The sequence below is a fragment of the Sceloporus occidentalis genome, unplaced genomic scaffold, assembly GCF_023333645.1.
Source record: "Sceloporus occidentalis isolate IW3139 unplaced genomic scaffold, rSceOcc1.0.p SCAF_122, whole genome shotgun sequence".
Classification (NCBI taxonomy): domain Eukaryota; kingdom Metazoa; phylum Chordata; class Lepidosauria; order Squamata; family Phrynosomatidae; genus Sceloporus; species Sceloporus occidentalis.
The window spans coordinates 517,961-533,069 of record NW_028317102.1 but is presented as its reverse complement, the minus strand read 5'-3'; the positions used below and the strand labels follow the sequence as shown (position 1 = coordinate 533,069).

Genomic DNA, 15,109 nt, shown 5'->3' with positions numbered 1-15,109 from the left:
TCGTCTTAGATTCAGGAGCCGTATGTCTATCCCATGCATGTTTAATACCCTCGCTGTATTACTCTCTACCACTTCTGCACAGAGCAGTGTATGTGATGGTCAGTCCCTCTATGTGCACAGAGCAGTGTATGTGATGGTCAGTCCCTCTATGTGCACAGAGCAGTGTATGTGATGGTCAGTCCCTCTATGTGCACAGAGCAGTGTATGTGATGGTCAGTCCCTCTATGTGCACAGAGCAGTGTATGTGATGGTCAGTCCCTCTATGTGCACAGAGCAGTGTATGTGATGGTCAGTCCCTCTATGTGCACAGAGCAGTGTATGTGATGGTCAGTCCCTCTATGTGCACAGAGCAGTGTATGTGATGGTCAGTCCCTCTATGTGCACAGAGCAGTGTATGTGATGTTCGGTCCCTCCTTACCAGCTGAGGGTCAATCTCTGCCACGCTCCTGCCGTGCACAGCCTCCAGCAGCTCCTGCAGCTCCGTGGAGCTGAGTTTGCCCAGTCTTAGTTTATCGGAGGCCATGGGCTCCAAGAGGTAGAGTCTTTTCCACAAGTTATCCCTGCGGCAGTGACACTTGGCGAGCTTCACCATCTCCTCCAACTGTCTGTTAGCCGTTTTGACCTCGTTAGCCAACAGCGGATTGTAAAAGTTCCCGGATCCTATCCTGCCTTCGTCTCCTTCGGTGGGCTCTTCGGGGTTCCCTGCCTCAAGCCTTTGATACTTTCCGGGCTCCAGCCCTCCGTCGAGCTCCTCGGCGTCTCTCTTGAGCCTCGGCGGCTTCTTAAAGCGGCGCATGTCTGCCGTGAGACGGGGAAACAGTTCCCTCTGGCTCGTCATGATAACATAGAAGCGAAGCCTGGTTTACCAAGAAGAAAATTAAGGAAAAACTCACAGTATTTAATTCCAAAGCCTGGTCGATAGATTCAAATTAATCATACCAGACTATGCATTACAGAAAAAGTAACTTTTATAGCTTTATAGAACCGTAAACCTCTGATTTTTATGTAACTGGTGCCAAGAGGCCAAGGAATGCCAAATTAATTAATTTAAAAAACAATGAAAATGATTTAAAACTTCGGTCCATAGAGACGCTTTGTGCGTAAATAACAGATCACACAAATGATTCCCCTTTGAAAGCCGAAGCTCACGTAGATGAAATAGACAGAAAAATACCCAAAGGACGTCAGATTCATTAAATCGTCTCTCTCTTGGGTAAAACCAGCAAACAGCGCCGGGTGACAAAAGGGACAAAACAGTCTTTATCCGGATTACGGATTTAGGGATCCAGACTAGTTGTTAACTATAAAATGCTGCCGAAAAGAGATATTCGATAAACCAGCAGACTGAAGGTGAGATGAAATACCGTATTTGCTCGCTTATAAGACGACCCCCCAAAATCTGAATATTAATTTAGGAGTAAAAAAAAAAAAATATATATAAGACGACCCTATAGGAAAAAATTTTTACCAGTAAATATTAATTCATGTAAACAATTTTTTCATATTTAACCCCTTCGAGACAAAGGCTGATTTTACTTTTTGTACCCTTTGTGACAATGGCCTTTTTAACATTTCTGCGCTGCTTGTGTTTAGCTGTAATTTTCTGAACCCACACACATTAGATATTGTTTTTTTCAGGACAAGAAGGGCTTTCTTTAGATGACATTGTTTTGATTGTATCATATTATTTACTATTAAAAAAATTATAAAATATGGTGAAAAATTTAGAAAAAAATGACTGTTTCTAACTTTTAGTTGAAAAATCTTTTACTCATCTATAAAAGGTAATGAAAAAACCTGCTAAATAGATTCTACTATTTGTCCTGAGTTTAGAAATACCCAATGTTTTTATGTTTTTTTGCTTTTTTCTACCCATTATGGGGCAATAAGTACAGGTAGCGTTTTGCTATTTCAAAGCCATTTTTTCCAAATCTGGTAATTCTTCCCCCCATGTGCCATTTCGGGTATCTTTGAACCCGGCCAATGCAATTTACCCCATCAAGTCATATATTTTTGAAAACTAGACAGCTCAGGGTATTCCAAATGCTAGTATTTTAACTCTTTCCATGCACCATATCTACCACCAGTCTTTGTCAAACTTTATGGTAGTCATTTTTTGCATTTGTTTTGTCATACACATTTTACTTCAGGTATGAATTAAAATGTTCTAGTTTATGTCACTATCACAAAACACCCCAATATGTGTTCAGCAACATCTCCTGAGCGCAGCGATACCCCACATGAATGATTTTGCCTGGCTGTTTGGGGGCAAAAGGGCCACATTTGGGGCATGCGCATTTTTCAATGTTGAACTTTGGCATTTGGGGATCCACTGCCCATGCCCTATTTGGTACATCTTTGAGCCAGGCCATTTCAGTGTGCCCAACAAAACCATATATTTTTCAAAACTAGACACCACAGGGTATTTTAAATGCTGGTATTTTAACTCTTTGCATGCACATATTTTACCACCAGCATTTTTTCAAAGTTTGCAGTAATATTTTTGTGTGTGTATTTTTCCCACACACACCTACTTTATGTATGAATTTACAGCTCCTGGTATATGCCGCTGTCACACGACACCCCATAATGTGTTCAGCAACATCTCCTGAGTGCAGTGATACCCCACATGCATGGGTGTGTCATTTTTTGGGGGAACTAAAAGGCCACATTTGGTACGTGTGCATTTTTCTAATTGGAAATTAGATGTGTGGCCATCCTTCCCCCCGTGTTAATTGGGACGTTGTTGAACCTGGCCCATTCAATTTACCCCATCAAATCATACATTTTTTAAAAGTAGACACCCCACGGGCATTTAATATGCCAGTATTTTAACTCTTTCCATGCGAGAATTGTTTTAAGCTAATATGCTAATTTTAGGACTTGCTCACAAAAATATATTTTTTATATATATATATATTTTATTTTTATTTATTTTTTTTTAAAAATTTAACATTTTTTTTCAACTTGGAGGTTCCCCTGATAGTGACATCAGTGGGAAATGATTTTTACATTTTACTGTTTTTTTACTATTTTTTTCTAATTATTATTAATTTTATTTTATTTTTTAATTTATTTTTACTAATCACACTGTGATTAGAAAGCTGGGCTCCATTGACTTGCATGGTGAATGCAGTACCTGTATTCAACCTGCAAGTGGAGCCAAAGTTCTCTAGATGGTCTGGACTATCTAGCGAACTTTTAAAATTTGTGGTTCCTGTTACAGGACGGCGGCCATCTTCCTTGATGGCGAAGATTGCCGGCAGCTGCGGCTGTGACCGCTCTCCGGAGCGGTCACAGCCCATCAAAAGGTTAGTGTTTGGTGTCGCTGGATGCCTCCTGATCGAGGCATTCCAGCGACACCATTTAAGTTTAGGAGGCGATCGTCGATCGCCTCCTAAACGCTTTTAAAACGGGCGTCCGCCGCCATACAAAGTATGGCGGATGTTGACGCCCCGTGGAGGGGCCAGAGATGGCCCCTTCGTGCCGATCGCGGCGTTGCTGAATGCCTCGAGGTCGAGGCATTCAGCAACGCTTTTTGGGTGCAGAAAGCGATAGTAGATCGCTTTCTGCACCCGTTTAAAGACGTGCCGGTCCTGGCACGTCAATTGTCGTAAAGCACATGCTTTTCCGTGCCGTGCCAGGACCGGCAATTGTCATTAAGGGGTTAATAAAGGCTATGATTGAGAAAAATATATTTTTTGTTTTTATTTCCTTTTATTTGCCAACCTGCCCCGCCCAGTTACGCACATCTGCCCCCTGGCTTGCCACTCTGCCCCCAGATATGCCTTATACTCCCCTATATGCCACTGTGCCCCATATGATATGCCTTTTAACCTTCTATATGCCACTCCAGAAAGGTCTGAAAAAAAGCCTTGTCTTATAATCGAGCAAATACGGTATTTCATCTTAGCGTCTACACGGATAAATAACTCGACGACCATAACGTTGATTCCTTTCTATCTCACTAACGATGTTACTATGTAGCCGCAGCCATTAATAACATTAATAACCTCTACACCCAGTGAATCCCAGACAGATATATTGCGTCTCCGTGTTTCGTTACCTGAGGACGTGTCTATCCTGGTCAGATTGCTCCTCGAACGGCACTGCGCTGTGGCACACCAGAAGCGATACATCGAAATCATCATGGTGCTTGAGCCCCTCCGAATCTTTGTATGTTCCTGAGCTGTGTTTGGGAAAAAAACACCAGACCACTTTAACGCCAAATCTATCATTTAAACCCAAACAGTAAAAGGAATACAAACACAGAAAAATACTGTTTAACATATTTAAGAAGAGAGGACCTGGACTAAGGGCTGGACTGGCCTAAGGTCTGGTCTTACCTGTTCCAGATGGACACCAAGCCATATTCGTTCTGCTCTCCGTTAACACTTTTCTTTCCGTTGCTGCCTGCGGCCACAGGTCTGCTCATGCGCAGAGGCTTCATGTGATAAGTACTCGCATGATCCGCTATATAGTTGTACAGCTGGTGAGCGGCTATCATCCCTGTGGAGACGGAGAGCATGCCCTGGTACACGTGGTTGCGTCCGTACTTGGGGATGTCCGGGTGCTGAGAAATGAAGAGCTGGAGGAAGCTCGCCAGGTCGTACCCCTGGCGAAGGCACATGCTGGAACCCAGAAGGTACTGGTGTAAGACTCGAAGGTGGAAGTCATAGCTGAATGAATGAACGTGCATCAGGTCCCGAACTTTGTCACACTCCTCCGTGAAGAGCATGGAGAGCTGTCCAAAGAGAACAGAATGACATAGAGAAAGACTTTGATGATAAAGTGACGCGCCCTGGGCACGGCGGAGCTCCTCGTGTAAGACAAGAAGAGAGAGGATACCAAATCAGTGCTGGTTATTAGCTGTTCTACACCCAAAATATACCTTGGACTTATGCACAGTCACCAGAGCAAATCCTAGAACCACCGACACCAATTGGGGATGGTAGATCCCACGACTGTATGGAGTGCAACCCAGACGAGTGCTACCACAACAGAGGTCCAACATAAAACTGCAAGCCAACAGTCCGGTCCATACAGAGTCGTTACAAGAGCGGGGAGCGGGCACCCTGCCTCTAGAGCTAATCCCAATCCTGGTGGGCCAGGCATGTTGGTCCCAGAGTATCCCAACATGGTAGAGAAATTCAACCCAGCACCAAACCCTAACACCTGTGCAAGGAAAGGCTGTGTGGAAAGTCAACATCACACGAAGAGAAGATGAGAGATGGAGGACAGCGATACAATAACCATACAGAGCGGACCAGCACAGACAGTTACACGTCAGAGACACCAGACACGATGAACACGGAAGATCTGGCAACCGAAGGCACCTAGGAGAGTGCAGATGGGTGGCTTGTTTGGTGGGAGACAGACGGAAGACGAGTACGCATCTCTGCGATATGTAAGGTTACGGGACAAGGAGCTCACAATTACAGAAAGCAAAAGTTTCCAGGAAAGGTAAAAGAAAACCACCGTCAACGTTGCCAACAAAGCACAGAGAACATGTAATTGGTCATGGGAGACATACCGCAGACTCGGAGGGAATTTCAGGGGCACTCCTGCTATGAGGTCTCATCGAAAGGGTGCCCTGATAAAAAGAGCATATACAATATGTACACAAAAGGGACCTGGGTCTACAGCTAATTGGGGATGGACACAGCCGACAACACAGAAGAGCTGCCTTAAAATGCCTCCTTAAAACGTCCCGCCGCTCATCTCAACGTCATATCGACCAGAAAGGATTAAACGAGGAAAAAAAAAAACAATCACAAGGACATGGCACCGAACCCACTTAGCCTAACACATGGGTACTAAAAAAAAAGTTTCCCATACCAGCTGTCAATACTTGGAGAAAAACTGAACATTTGTGATGTTAATATTAATGAGCCGCTGAAACAATAAAACTTCATAAAAGTGAAATGAGCATCGAATACATTCTCACATTCTAATTTTTAAAGCGATGAATCTGCTCGGCCAATCAGAAGTCTTCGCTATTAAATGCCTTCTCTATTAATTTGCGGCAAGCACCTATCATGTAATGACACAGCGGACAGATCTGGCTTTAATGGTCTTCCTAGGAGGTGCAGCTTTTTATTTAGAGCGACATTAAGGTTAATAATAATGTTAGATAATAGGCAGCAGTCTAGCTTTTAGAACGGTGGTAGCCTCTGAACGTATTCTAGGCTCCCTTTCTATGATGTTACACTACCTTCAGCGGCAACTATTCTAGCATTGGTGTGGGCTTTTATGTAAAATAGAGAGAATAAGACTTTTTTAGAATATCAATAAAAGTTAAATAAAATAAAAACTTAGTCATGTGCTTCTCCTAACCACAGCGTATAAAGCTGCTAACCACAATCACCATGGAGAAACTTGTCGCCAAGACTAATAGATGTTAAGCCTAGGAATTTGTTTCTTGGGTGAAAATGTATACTAAAGATGTAAAGTGTGTTTTTTGGGGGGGGGGTTTTATGTCAGCAGTTGTAATTCCACAAAACATATATTGCTGCCATGAAGGGGAATGAAGAATTGTATATTACCATTTAACTGCCCTTAGGTAAGAGTGTAGTTATGGCCATATAGATACCTGGGAGTTGACAGACTGGCCCATAGGGATTCGGGAGCATTCGAGCGCGTACTGCTTCACACAGAAATAGCAGCCCTACGGAAAACAAGACAATGAAACAAATAAGAAGCATGACGACGGCTCGGAGTGGATCAGGCGAGCTACTACCAAGCGATAATTACCTGGAAGGAAAGCTCCATGAGTACTATACCCCCAGGGAGTGCCCTCTGCAAGTGGTAGGTGGTAACTGTAGCACAGCCGCTCTGTTAAAAGGCAAATGTTTCATATATCTACACAAGCGACTACATATATACTCAATACGTTCCCCGTGTGAATAGTGGAGTAGACGCTCACCTTAGGGCTCCCGTCATTCTTTGGCTTAGTAGCTCTGCTCTCTGGGACCAAGGCCGGGGTAGCCCTTATGCGAGCCGTGCTGCAGAGGTGACAGTGAGAAAATAATCAGAATTTGTGAAAGGAGGCCGTTTACCATTATGCTACCAAACAGAATAAAGACACCGCTTTGATAATAGAGATCTGTCCTAGAAGCTCTAATGCCTGTAGCAGCAATATGGCGGGAGCCTTCTGCCCTCTTACACAAAGAAAGACCCAGCAATACCCATGATGATAAAAAGGCCAGCTACGTCTGAGCCGTAGGCATTTTCAGCATAACCTGCCATTCATTTACAATAATAAGAGTCTATTCGCATTGTAAGCATGGGGTACAGACGACGTAAGCTTGGATCAGGTTGCTCACATGAGGTTGAGTATAAAGCCGTAGAATATAAAGGAAAATCCTTGTGTAAAATCGCATCGGCATTTATAAAAATTCTGTGTGTCTCTCACATCTTCCTTAACCCTACCAAACCTTTAGTAACTTAGTCTAAGCTTTGTGCACCACTTTGGCAGCCGGATATAAAAGGTTTTTTTTTTCGAGGCACTCCGATAGTATACAGAGGCATGATTTATGTGCTAAACACATGTTACTTTATACAAAAGGTAGGTTACCCTCTGTGGCTGCAGAACATCTCTACATCGAGACAGGGGAGATCAGAGACACCGCTATTTCTACGTGACCCATCTATGTATCTGTACCACTGTGACACCATTAAAGACTATGTGAAGAAATGAAGGGCCACTATGGCCTTCATCCCTCGTCTCAGAGGCTCACCTGCGAGCTGGAGACGCTGGCCGTAGCTGCACGAGGATGAAGCCAGTGCTCTGGAGGTACTGGATATATTGTTGCATGAATGCAGTGCACAGCTCCTGAAGCCACGGTTCCTCTTTGCCCTTTCCCGGGGGCATCTCTGCCGAATCACAGCTATGGCTTCGGTCCCTTCCCGACGTGCCGGAGTCATTGGAGCGATGGCGCTTCTGAGAAAACACAATGAAAAACTATTCTGTGTATTTCTGCTTTAAGACCTAAATGTCCAGGATAAATGAACCCTGGTCAACAGCATGCGTCTGTCACTGCTTTTTTAATGGCTAGTGATGGTATCAAGATTGTAAGCTTGTGAGCCGGGCTCTCGCCACCTATCGGTTTCTCTTAGTCTGTCAATTCTTGTCTCGTCAGACCCCTTGAATATATGTATTGTATTGTATTAAGCGCTGCGTAAATTGTTGGCGCAATATAAATAAAGATAATAATAATAATAATAAATGGTATATAGGATGAAACTTCATTACAAGAATGTACTCATATAAATACAAACTATATCTAAACAGTTTATTCTTCTTGTTTTAGCAGATTTTTTTAAAATACATTTAATTCACTTTAATCCATGAATTAGGAGTTTTGCTGCATAGAAATAACCCCAAAAGAAACCAATTTAACTTAAAAAAGGAGTGTTTTCATAATCATAGATCTCAGTGGCAACAGATCTAACTTAAGTAGAAAGTTTACAAAGTCAGAAGCTGCCACTCCCTGTAATAAAGTGACATTAAAATGATTTTGGGTAGCCCTGAACTTTATTTTAATATAGAGATCCGAGCGAAGAAATGGGTCTCAAAAGAGTAAGCTAAAAAAATTAATTGTTTCACTAACAGCCGTTGGCTTCGTCCACCAAAGTACGATTTCGTGACTTAGACACGGTACAAAACAAGATGATATGTAAGATGCCCCCATATACCTTGCCTCCACTTCTGTCCTGGTCGTTCTGAACTTGAGCTTGAAAGGAAGGGTCAAACAGGAGCGGGGTGGCACAGTAATGAACGAGGCGCGCCGACTGCTTCAGGGCGTCTAAATCCGCAGCCTGTAAGAGACGTTCTAATTGCAGTACTCGCAGACATTATGAGATTATATCGGGTAATAAAACACCGGAACATAGCTTACAGATGGAAAGAAGGCAGATGGGAAGTAAGAAGAGACGATTTGAAGGATATGGGGTGCTTGTTCACTTACGCTTATGGGCATGTTGGACTGGGCTGACCTCTGCTGCCAGGTCACAAACAAATTCTCGATTTTTAACTGCTTTTCCACCTCTACAGAGAAAGAGAAAAGGAATATTTTGTAGTTCAAACTAAAAACAACACTGACAGCCCTGCAAGATAACACCTTTATATCACACAGTCAATGCTCACAACCACACATAGGCAGCAGCAAAAAATAACTATATTCACTTTAAAATTTAATAAACATGTCCTAAAAAAGCAGCCAGATTTATTGTATAGTTGTGACTTTTGGGATTAATGTGAGTTATCCCCAAAAATCCAGGCATCCTATTATTTAAATAAGCTTAAAAGGTATTTGGGGCGCTGGTGGTATTTTTACACGATGTAAAAATATTGTCGTGGCCAATTGCGTGCACAATGGCGTGGGTCCCCATCAAAAAACAGTTTAACTAAATAGATTTTCGGTCACATTGAAGAAAATTCTCAGTTGCTTCCCGCTCCCCGGGTAACCCAATATGGATAACTTAAAAGGCTGAAGGCTTTTCGCCTTCCTCTTGACCCACGAAAGAGACCCTCCTGTTTTGTGAAGCCTACTACAGCGTATTAATGTTCCCATTATGACTTCAGACCTTTCCTCTCAGTGCTTTTAATTTCCAGAAATTGAGCTCCATGCCGAGACACCGTGTCCAGTTCCAAGGAGAGATGCATGGGTTTCACCGGCATGACGTCGCGGAGAACTTCATCAAACGGCACCATGTCCGGGGAAAAGTGCAGCGTCGGCAGACTGCGTCCGGACGTACTGAGCCGTGTTTGCTCCTTGTTAGGGGGTGGCGTGGGGCTCCTAATTAAGGCGTCCACATCAAGGCTGGAATTTAGGAAGGGATTGGGATCCTGGAAATGACAATAAAGTACTTATTACATCACAAGCCCATTATTTACTGGAAATATCAGAGGCTACACAAAGCTGTGCCTGGTGGGTGGCAGTGAAGACTACTACCTGCTTGCTGTCTTCATGCCATGGGGTGTCAGCGAAGCAATAATGATGGAACAATCCCATTTTCTGGCTCAAGAGACAGTGCATCACGTGGGCCCGCGCGTTCTGCCACTGGATCAGACGCACCAGCGAGCGACTCAACGACGCGCCCAGGTCCGGGGACCAGTTATACGTGTACAGGGTGAGCTGTTGGGAAGCGATTTGGGTTACAAAAAACATTTAAATAAAAAAAAAATAAAAAAAATAAAACACTGACAAGGGTAAAGTTAAGCTCAGACATCAGCTACCTTTTTGTCTTGAATCTCAATTATGAGAAACCGCTGTCGGGGGGCCAAACCCCGATGCGGAGATGAAAGGTCCAGAGATCTCTCTGCAGATCCGAGCTCCATGGCTTCGAAACGCTGGAAGCCTTTTTGTGCTGAGAACGTAAGAGGCAAACGAAATAATTACGCAGAAATCTCTCATTCTACGGAGAGAAAACGTATAAAACAAAAGCGTATAATCGGGACACACGAAGCAGCTGCGCGCTTGTATACAATAAAATAAACGAGGAAAAATATATTCTTATTTTTACAAAGATTTGTTAATGAATATTATAATTACTGTAATTATAATTATTTGATGCATCCTTATAAGGTAATAGTGACCTCTAGATCAGTTAGTGTTACACATTTCATGTTAAATATATTGTGACAAACGGAAGATTGTTGGCATTGCTTGTTCCGGCGTCTCTGCTCACCGCGTGGAACAGAATCAAACGTGATTATTCGTGATTATTCTGATTTGTCAAATCACAATTAGCACAGACATCACCCGGTGCGCTAGTGATTGTGCCCCCAATTAACCTATTAATGGGCCGACTGCCATTGCACACCACGTGGGGTAAAACTTACACATTTCCACCTTGTATACCACATCATCATCTCCTTCGCACACTGGGATTTAAAAGAAAGACTCATAAAATTCTGATTGATGTTTACGCCTGGAAGGATCCTTTTTTCTACATACATGTGTGTTATAATGTATGAATTACTTTACACATTTATACGATTCTCACTCCCACTATTCCATACTTTACAACTTGGTTATAATTAGTCTCAATACTCTCCTACCCCTCCTCTATTTCTCAGGTACACATCTCTTCTGTATTGGGAACAAACTCTTTTATAAGTAAAGATCCTGATCAATAGAGTAACTCGTATGTTATGCTTCCCTTTACTTCATGGACCCACACAGCTCAGACGTGGCTTCTGACGACAGGGTGGGTATTTGCCTGATATTTCACACAGTTAGCCCTAAATTTGGCATGGGTGATGTAAACTACAAATTTTAGAATCTCATCCTATTTAAAACAAAAAAAGCTCTGTGTCCATTTGAAGATCTTTTGAAGGAATTCCCGAAGACAGGTGTGGAAGGGGTTAAAGTTTAATTAGAGATATGGTGTAATTTGGACATGTAGGGTCAGGGGGACCTACCTTGTCCTGTGTTGGATCGCCACAGGTGAAAGTTACGTCCCAGGACTATAAGCTCCCGAGCAGCGGCGGGCCGCGGTGGGCTATGCTGGCCAGGGCAGTAAGGAACAAATTCCGGTCCATCGGCCCCTCTGATGAAACAAGCAAGCTAAGTTCATCGCTCCAAACCATATGAGAAACACACAAGAAATATCTATCACAAGTACTCACTTTACTCTAGAAAGGTTAGTTAAAGATAACTTATTTAGGCATATATTAATTCATTTTCTTTTTTTTCATACAGTTCTAGTTTTTACATAATATGTTTTTCAGACAGCTACATATTAACCATTTGTAGTTCTTGCTCTGTTATCCGAGCCCCAATCTACTAGACAAACGCAGTGACATCATACTTCATGTGGGAAACAACAGAATTACTTAATAACTCAGTCGAACCCTCGTGTTAATGAAAGCCTGAGGAAGAACGGACTTCATTAGCATTGCCGTAAAGCATCAGCTCAGTGTGGTGTTTGAGCCGGGAAAGCCACTGGAAATATAACATGAATGACAAAAATGGCAGATAAAGGGAGTTTTTTTTGGAACAAATTATATATACCCATATCTTTGACTGTGCTAAACTACATTACTGTAAACAGCGCCGGATGTTATGCTTTGTTTTTTTTCTATGGGACTTTTACTTTAACGTGAAAAACATTGCAAACTTATATTGAAGAACAGTTACACTCACAGTTTGGTAATACATGAAAGATCATTTTTCCTCCTCACTATGCAGAATTTTGATGCCAGCTACCCCTGCTGTCATTATACACCTCCCTTAAGACACCTCTTTCCAAAGAACTCGTTACTGTAGAACTCACGTGACTTTTTCAAACACTCTCACGCTGGTGTCACTTGCCAAGGATGTGATAACGCTGAACAGTTCCTGCAGCACCGAGGGAAGGAGAAAGCGTGAAACGGTCTGCGCTGAGCACAGCTGGACCGACGGACACCCTGCAGGCAGGTGAACAGGAGGGAACATGTATTAGTGTGTGTGTGTGTGTGCATATATATATATATATATATATATATATATATATATATATATATATATATATATATAGCTATTGGCTCGAATATAGGCCGCACCCTTAAAGTTTGGTGCTATTTTAAAGAATAAATTATTTTTAAAGAAAAAATACACATTAGTGGAATGGTAAAACAGTATTTTATCTAATGAACAGGAATACATGTATTTTAACATTTTTGGTATCTATTATACAGTTTGTCAGCATATGTTTATATATAAACAGAAAGCCAATAGCCATTTTATGCCCCCCCCTCCCTTAATTCATAATGCACCTTACTTACAGATATGCCCCTCTGCCTCCTGATATGCCAGTCTGCCCCCTAGATATGCTTTATAACCCCTGGTATGCCACTCTGCCCCTAATATGCTCTGTAACCCGATATGCTTTATGCCACCTAGATATGCCACGCTGACCTCCCAGATATGCCCACCTCCCCCTAGAAGTGCCACCCCCCAGACTTACCAATGCAACTCCCTGGTGTCTAGAGTGGCCGGCCAGTGGATGTCTGTGAGATGCCCGCAGACAACCTCCACTGCCGGCACTTCCACCGGGGCTTCTATGGTGGAGCACCGGAAGGTTATGTCACGCCGATGCTCCACCATAGAAGCCACGGCGGACGTGCCGGCGGCAGACGTTGTCTAAGCGCATCGCGCAGATGTCCACGGCTGCCAGAGAGGAGGATCCCCTACAGCGCTGCGAGGGATCTGGATCCGAACCCTGACGCTAAATGAAAAAGAAAAAAATAAACACCCGCCCAGCGCCCAGAACTGCATGTCCCGGGCGTCGGGGCGGCACAAACATAGGCTGCATCCCCACTTTAAAGACCTAAAGTGTGTAGGGGGGGGGATGCGGCCTATATTGGGGCCAATACGGTGTATATATATATACTGCAAAAATCAAGAATCAGCAATGCATGCAAACAAGTAAGCCTTGATGATACGGGATATATACCTGGAACTTGGGAAAAGGAACAGAATGAATGATATTGAGAAAGGAGGAACTGTGAAACGCAACATAACGTTGTTATTGATACCAGCACTACTTGTGTTATTATTTGTATCTAATGTCTTGCTTTTAAGCGATTCAGATTGATATTTTCCAAAGTTGATATCCACTAAAGGCATTTTATGCACATTTTCCTGCATTTCCCATGATCCCTCTGTGAAGAATACATCAGAATCCTAGCGGCCACCCAAGTAGGACGTTTTATCGCTTCTTGGCTTTTTCAGCATTGCCTACGCATGAGCATCCTAGAGATCGCTTACAGCCGTGTAAAGCTGTTATCACAAAGCGAAGGAGGGATTTAAATCGTGCGATGCGGCAGCAAGAGGGCAGCTCCCACACACAGCATTTCACAGAAGTATGGTGATTTCCTACACCGATGCTGAAGTGAAAAGGGTAATTAGAAATATAATATGGGGTATCTTGGTGCAATATTAAGGACTGGAGAAAATGGTTAACGTGACAGTTCTTCTTTAAGAAAACGGCCCCTGAAAACTCTGAAAATGGCCAATTAACGACAAAGTACGCCCAACATGAATGGGCTATCAATGCCTTAATGTTTAAGGGCAACCCCGTTATCCTTAGGGGGTTAAAAATACAGTAATGCGAGGATGTTGGTGGCACAAACCTAGTTGACTCATGAAGTTCATCCACCGAAGGCAGGTGTGACTGTACACGGTGTGCAAGGATCCAACGTCTCCTTCCTCCAACTGGATCTGTCGCTTCCTTTAAGGGATAATATACACATTACATTTATTTATACAGTGCCGGCAGATACACACGTAACCAACTTGCTGAAATCCTTCAACTTTCTACTAACAAAGCATGAAAGCCACCCATTAGCTCCGTTAGAATGGATTTTAATAATAGTTCATTTTAGTTCCGCTAAACTACTGAATATGCTACGGATCCTTGCACTATGCAGGTAAGAACTGACGTTTGTTTTTAATACCAGGCGGCAGCTTCAAAAGCAGCTAATTTATCATAAAAAAGACAGGACCCTGCCCAACCGATAAGCCAATCGATATAGTATTCCAATTCCAAGAGGCAGCTAATTTAACTGTAAACGTGCAATTTAGAATATTTCACGACAATGAATATTATTACAGAAGACGGGTCTTACGGAATCAGCTTTTAGCAGTGAGGTTACCTCTGCGCATGCTCCATGCCTATGCCATGTCGGTCCGGGTAACTTGGCGCTTTCAGACTCTCGGTCTTGTGCCGCCTGCGCGTTCGTGGCTCCTCTGTGCGTTCACTAACAATGTCGTCGGTGGTTTTGGGAGGACCCAGCTCGCCACTGTCTGGCTTACTCTGGAAACGAGCATTGTAAATAACCAATGAGATGTGTTTTACCCCATTGCTGCGGGAGCACAACTACCCCCCGAAACGCACTCAAACCAAGTGCTGGATAGAAAAGATGGCCTTGCACAAACCGACGGCAAATATAAGACATCTTTGCATCCCAGATATATCTAAAATGACTTAATGTCATAAACTATACTTTGCCATTAAAAAGCATTTATTTGACCAACCATGCAACACAAACAGTATTTATACCAAATACTGCACTTTCTACATATCATCTTAACATTTCAATTCCTTTAAAAATATGACA

The 15,109-nt window shown here is 42.9% G+C and overlaps 1 protein-coding gene across 1 annotated transcript in view; it reads right to left on the bottom strand.

Annotated features, from left to right (window-relative positions):
* LOC149282138 (KICSTOR complex protein SZT2-like) overlaps positions 1-15,109 on the bottom strand; it is a 53,182-nt gene that overhangs the window by 2,683 nt on the left and 35,390 nt on the right. The window contains exons 49-64 of the mRNA XM_089498583.1: positions 14,645-14,805; positions 14,123-14,220; positions 12,283-12,415; positions 11,429-11,556; positions 10,241-10,371; positions 9,957-10,139; positions 9,589-9,850; positions 8,970-9,049; positions 8,698-8,820; positions 7,740-7,942; positions 6,926-7,004; positions 6,754-6,834; positions 6,593-6,667; positions 4,347-4,744; positions 4,067-4,189; positions 419-857 (exon numbers count right to left, since the gene is read on the bottom strand). Coding sequence (XP_089354709.1) covers positions 419-857; positions 4,067-4,189; positions 4,347-4,744; positions 6,593-6,667; positions 6,754-6,834; positions 6,926-7,004; positions 7,740-7,942; positions 8,698-8,820; positions 8,970-9,049; positions 9,589-9,850; positions 9,957-10,139; positions 10,241-10,371; positions 11,429-11,556; positions 12,283-12,415; positions 14,123-14,220; positions 14,645-14,805 — 2,697 coding nt within the window. The remainder of the gene's footprint in view (positions 1-418; positions 858-4,066; positions 4,190-4,346; positions 4,745-6,592; positions 6,668-6,753; positions 6,835-6,925; positions 7,005-7,739; positions 7,943-8,697; positions 8,821-8,969; positions 9,050-9,588; positions 9,851-9,956; positions 10,140-10,240; positions 10,372-11,428; positions 11,557-12,282; positions 12,416-14,122; positions 14,221-14,644; positions 14,806-15,109) is intronic.